Here is a 5,887-nt window from a genome sequence, read left to right as displayed (position 1 = left end):
CTCGCCAGCTGAGATGTGGAAGACTGGGTAGGAGCTAGAGGGGTGAAGGTGCGGGACAAGGAGAGATCCGGGCAACCCCAGGGAGGGGGAGGGAAGGACCCTGAAGGACTGGCAGCGGCTCGTGGGCAGCTGGGAGGGCAGGACGGCGGCGGGTGGGGGCTGCAGGCTGAGTGAAGCAGGCCACGGAGACACGAAGCTCTGTCCAGGGGTCTCTGCCTGTCACCTTCACTCTTGGGGCCCCTTAGGCTTGAAGACAGGCCTCGTCCCCAAACTGGAGCAGTCATACCGACAGTTTGGGAGAGGCGGCGAGGGCAGGATAGGATCCTGGGGCCAAGCCCTCCTCGACCTCCCTGAAATGTTGACAGGCTGACCAGCAGCATAGATCAGGTTAAGGCTGCTGTCTTCCCAGCCCAGGCGACTGTTCCCAAGGCCCCAAGGAAGCCACTTAGACAGCTGGGGGTGCGCAGAACCCAGGAGTCAGCACATAGACAGCCCGGAGGCCTTAGGCTTAAGACTTTGAAGATGCTCTTTCGCATTTTAACGTCTCCGAAATTAGCATTATCTCACAGCCCGGGTGAGTGTCAGAGGTTAGCACCATTTTTCCTGGTACACAAAATAAGGGTGAGTCTGACCGTCAACGGTGTCACGCTGCCAGGAGACCATGGGTGTCGCGTCTCGCACACAGAAGCAACGAAAGCCATCAGGTGAAAACCCCGTCTCCAAAAGAACTGTCCTTCCAGAGAAACCACTTACCCTGAGGGCTTAATTGGACCCAGCGCTGCAGTCTGGACTTTTATGGGAAACATTTCTGTCTTGTTTAAACTCGCTATTCGGGGTCAGCTGAACTTAGGAGTTGATCTCAGCTGTAAATTTTTCGTTTTCGTTGGGCAGAAGGTACCCAGATTCTCTTCTCCCTCTGACCAAAGAATTTCTAACAAAACCACGGACTCCCACAGGCTCTTTGACTTAAAATTACGTGTTAAACATCAGAAAAAGCAAACAACCGGATCTAAAAATGAGCAGAGGACCTGAACGCACACTTCTCCCAGGAAGATGCACGGGTGGCTGAGAAGCACAAACAAAAACGCTCCACGTCTGCAACCATCAGGGAAAAACACAAAACAGAACCACAGTGAGGTACCACTTCACGCCCGTTAGGATGGCTATTACAAAACATGCAGGAAGTAGGGCGGGCGCCTGGGTGGCTCAGTCGGCGAGCGTCCAACTCTTGATTTCCATTCAGTTCACGATCTCACAGTTGGTGAGTTCGGGCCCCGCATCGGACTCCGCGTTGACAGCACGAAGCCTGCTTGAGATTCGCACTCTCTCTCTTCCTCTCTCTCTGCCCCTCTCCTGCTCACCCTGGCTCTCTCAAAAATAAACTTTTTTTTTTAAGAAAGGGCAGAAAAGGGTTGGCGAGGATGTGGAGACACTGGAACCCACAGAGGCCAGCCACTGAGAGCTGGGGTTTCATCACTTACTGCGGCAGAACCTCCCTCACCCTGATTAACACGTGTGCTGTGAGCCACACGGGGGGGGTGGGGGGAACCAGGCTTTCCCGGCGTCACAGCCATGACGGCTTCCTGTGGAAGCCACAGGAGACCACAACCCTAGTTCCAGCCCTCAAAGTGGAGAAACCTCAGAAAAACCACGTGCCTCCTTGGGGCTTCAGTTCCCCTTTTATTTCATGTTCATCTTACAAAACCAGGAATTTTATATCGTTCAACCTACGGGGGGAAGACAGACACTGGCTGTTAATCCACGAGAGGGGGATATTTGTACTCACTGCCAGCCCTGCCTGGCTCTCGGCTTCCCCATCTGTGCCTGTGGCAGCTCTGGGTCCCCTGTGGCTTCTTGGGCGGGGCTGGGGAGAGCAGTCGAGGAGCCACTGGCCCAGGGACTTTAAGAGAAGCCCCCTGTCAACGGACCCCAGCTTCAGAGACCAGGAAGGGGAGAACTCACTCATGGTCCACAGCTTCAGCCTCATCCACAGGAGACAGTCTGGGGCCCGGAGCGCCTCCCTCCCACCCGGGAGGCCATCTACCCAGAGTTGGAAGCTGCACCGAGAATCAAACTCAGGGCACTGGATCCCCTCGGCCCAGTACAGGATGTCAGACGTGTCTTTCCCCAGGCAAGGGAACAGGCTGCCGCCAGAGCACCTCCTGGGCACTGAGGGCATCAGCAGGGCGGACCCAGCACATGTGGGAAATCTGGTGCTGCAGATGGCACTGAGCTTTATTTACAAACAGGTCACCCCATCCTCTTTCACCCGCGCCCCCCAACCCTGGAGTCCCCACCTCTGTCTCCAGGAAGGAGAAGGGCCTGAGCCCATCCACCTACCCAACCCAAGAGGGTGGGGACTACGTTCACCTCCAGCTGAAGCCAGGCAGGGCTCCCCTCTGGTGGGTGCCCTGCCAGAGGAGAGGGGTTAGGGGGGATGGCAGGGGCTCTGTCCTCCTCCGGGTGGCCAGTCCTCAGGGCTTCGGCCAGGGCGCAGGAGGCTGGAGTTGTGACCGGAATGGGGTGGAGGGTGGGACTCGTGTTGGCTGGGCCTGGATGGTGAACAGGGAGGGGTCAGAGGGGACCACTGTGGAAGTCACCCCCAATTCCCACATCATCCTTCCTGGGGAGGGTGGGGTAGTTGGCAAGGAGAAGAGCCTGGAAGGGTGCTGTGGGCTGGGCTCCTGCAGAGAGAAGCTTCCAGGCTCTGCACTCCCTGCCCCAATCCATCCCACCCCTCTAGGGACTCTGCAGACCCCAGGCCTACTCCTAGGCATCTGTCCCTCCTGGGGTACCCTGGACCATACCAGGCGGGCAGCTGACAGCTTCCGGTGCTGGGCCTCGGAGGAGACGCAGGACCAAAGGTCCAGGCTCTTGGGGGCTGAGCTTTTCTCGGGCTTCGGAGGGAGAATGTCCCAGCCCATCAGGCAGTGCTGTGGAGAGCAAGGGATTAAGGCACCTGGTCTGTGGCAGGGCTCTCCTCTGATGGGGCGCACCCCAGGGAGGGGGCTGTGCCTCTCCCCTGGGACTGCCTGTATCCTGGGTTACCCCAGGCGTCCCTTTCCTTACCCTGCTGACCCAGGCCCTGGGCCCCTGGCCTGAGACGGGAGGAGGGAAGGCCGTGGATACTGACAGAGCACTTCCTGTATGCCGGGCTCTGCCCCACGCCTGATGGGGATTGATTCCCTGAACTACCCACCCCCCGCCCCGGTCTGAGGACTCACACGTTCATTTTACAGGCGAGCAGGCTGACTTTCTTCGGCATCCTTTCTCCTCTCCCCAGTCTCAGCTCCCCCAGCCTCAACAGGCAGAGGAGGGATCTCCACTGACCCCCACCCTTACCCAGGGGACATAAAGAATGTTTCTAGGAGAGGCTCGATGGAAACACTAAGGACCTGGGTTCAAATCCCAGCTCTTCCACCTGCGGACCGGAGGCCAGCGCCCTCCCTCCGCCTTGTCTCATCTGGGCAGCGGGAGGCTTATCCTGGAAGCCACATCGTGGGTGGGGAACAGGCAACAAGCATAATACAGGCGATGGAAATGGCCCAGCCTGAACTCCAGGGATCTGGGCACCCACCCTCCTTGTGCCCAGCCTCTCTGTGGGGCCCTGGGACAGTCTGTGGCCCTCTCTGGGCCTCAAGATCCACCAGGGAACCTGGGCCCCGCGCTCAGCTCCACCCAGGCCCCACTCGGCTGCTCACCCGGGGCAGGGCCAACGTGTCAGAAGCATCGAAGCTCTTCCGTCGGTGGACGCGGTGCCGGTGCGGAGGGTCCAGGACAGACAGCGGGATGCTCACCCTGGGGGCAGGGGCAGTGGACAGAGAAGGCGTTGCTTTGGGCGCCTCCGGGCCGCTCTGGGACCCCAGCCCCGGACCCGGCCTTCCCTCCCTCAAGACCGGCGGGCCTCAGGCTGGGCTCCTCTCCTCGGTCGCTGCCGCCTCCATGGCTGCCCCCGGGTGTCCTACCTGCTCTGGCCACTCACCTGACCTGCGCGGGCTCCACCAGGGTCTCGGGGCCCCGCTGGTCCCGAGGTGTCCTGCACAGGCGGCAGGGGGAGCCAGGATCCGAAGGCACCAGAAACAGGCGCCGGTTGACGCGGTAACAGTACACGCCTGCGGGGCCGTGAGAAGCGGCAGCTCCCTTCCGCCGGGGGCCCGGATCCCTGGACCCCCTTCCTACCCCAACCACACGGGCCCGCCGACGCCACCCCCCCGCCGGCAGCCGCACGCACAGGCGCACACAGGTGTACACGTACGGAACACTAACACGCACCTGAGCTCACGTGACAAAACACGGGGGACACACACCCGCACGCGCGCGCACACACCCATCAATGCGACACGTGCAAACCCAAAGCACGGCTCTGTACGGTCACGTTCACGGACACACGTGCGCGTGCCTAAACTGGCAAGCACACACGGTGTGCACGCACACACGTGTTCACACGAACAGCCCTTCCTTACGCGTGAGGCACGCACGTGAATGCACCACGTGCTGCAGACACAAACCCAAAGCAGAGACTCAGGACTCTGTGACTGAGCCAGCACCTCCCCCCCCCCACCCCACCCCCGGAGCGCCGACTGGAGGAAGTGGGGGGCACACGGGAAAGGAGGCAGCTGGCGAGAGGTAAGGTGACAAATGGCCGGCCCTGATCTCCGCAAGTCCAGGCCTCAGTGCACCCTCACCAACCCCCCAGGGCCTGCCCCACCCTGTCCAGACCCAAGGCCTCCCTCCCCGAGTCCCCGCCAACCCAGCTGCCTCCCTAGGCCCCCGAGACCTCGGCCAGGCTGCCGAGAATTTACACTCACATTCGTGGTCTTGGTCCACCCTGCTGCTCTCCCGGAGGCTGAGGGACCGGGGTCTGTGAAGTGACAGGGGTGAGCGGGCCAGGCGACGGGGTCCCTGAGCCGCCCAGCCTACCCCCTCGGCCAGCCCTGCTCACTCGGGGCCACTGTGAATACACTCCTCCTTGTTGGCTTCCCGGAAATCCTGCAGCTTCGAGAAGAAGGCCTCGGGCTTGCTGGTGATGGGCGAGGTGTTGTCCAGAGACCCTGGAGTGGGCAAAGCACCGGGGAGCTGCTGTGTGGCCACTGGCCGAGCCTTAAGGGGTGCTCGGCACAGCACCCCAGTCTACCTGCTTTGCCCCCCACTCTGCCTCATGCAGACCTGGAGGGGGCCCTCTGCTCACCATGACTGCTGGCTTTGTCTGTGCAAGCATCCAGGCAAAAAATATTTACAGAGCCCCTCCTAGGGGCCAGACACTGGTTGTTGTTTTTTTTTAAGTTTTATTTATTTGTTTTCAAAGAGAGAGAGAGAGCGTGCAGGAAGAGCAGAGAGAGAGAGGGAGAGGGAGAGAATCCCAAGCAAGCCCCACACGGTCAGTGCAGAGCCCGACACGGGGCTCGAACTCACGAACCCTGAGATCACGACCTGAGCCGAAACCAAGAGTTGGATACTTAAAAGACTAAGCCACCCAGGTGCCCCATGCCCTCATGAGCCTCACAGATATGGTGGCAAAAGGGGCACCTGGGTGGCTCAGTCGGTTAAGCTTCCGACTTCAGCTCAGGTCATGATGCCACGGTTCGTGAATTTGAGCCCCGCGTCGGGCTTTGTGCTGACAGCTCAGAGCCTGAAGCCTGCTTCAGTTTCTGTGTTTCCTTCTCTCTCTCTGCCTGTCCCCTGCTTGTGCTCTGTCTCTCTCTCTCTCTCTCTCAAAAATGAACATTAAAAAAAAAAAAAAAAAAAAAACATGGTGGCAAGAAACTAGTCACCAAAGAAACCTGTGACATGAAACTGAATAGTGACGCCCGCCAGGAAATAGAGCAGGGTCAGGCACGCATGCAACACAGAGCTCACGGATGACAGGACAGTGTCGGCAGGTGTCGGG

General features: G+C 59.9%; 1 protein-coding gene across 3 annotated transcripts in view; it reads right to left on the bottom strand.

The window, feature by feature from the left end:
- Nucleotides 1-1,656: 1,656 nt before the first annotated feature.
- Nucleotides 1,657-5,887, bottom strand: part of LOC102967979 (migration and invasion inhibitory protein) — a 10,116-nt gene continuing 5,885 nt past the window's right edge. For 2 of the 3 annotated variants that reach the window (XM_042997054.1, XM_042997055.1), the window contains exons 5-10: nucleotides 4,943-5,051; nucleotides 4,809-4,861; nucleotides 3,983-4,112; nucleotides 3,702-3,798; nucleotides 2,808-2,933; nucleotides 1,657-2,552 (exon numbers count right to left, since the gene is read on the bottom strand). In XM_042997054.1, the coding sequence (XP_042852988.1) occupies nucleotides 2,475-2,552; nucleotides 2,808-2,933; nucleotides 3,702-3,798; nucleotides 3,983-4,112; nucleotides 4,809-4,861; nucleotides 4,943-5,051 (593 nt within the window). In that variant the 3' untranslated portion in view covers nucleotides 1,657-2,474. The remainder of the gene's footprint in view (nucleotides 2,553-2,807; nucleotides 2,934-3,701; nucleotides 3,799-3,982; nucleotides 4,113-4,808; nucleotides 4,862-4,942; nucleotides 5,052-5,887) is intronic. The other variant, XR_006221396.1, reaches the window with a different exon arrangement.

The sequence above is a fragment of the Panthera tigris genome, chromosome C1 (assembly GCF_018350195.1).
Source record: "Panthera tigris isolate Pti1 chromosome C1, P.tigris_Pti1_mat1.1, whole genome shotgun sequence".
Lineage (NCBI taxonomy): Eukaryota > Metazoa > Chordata > Mammalia > Carnivora > Felidae > Panthera > Panthera tigris.
This window is presented reverse-complemented; position numbering and strand designations above follow the sequence as displayed.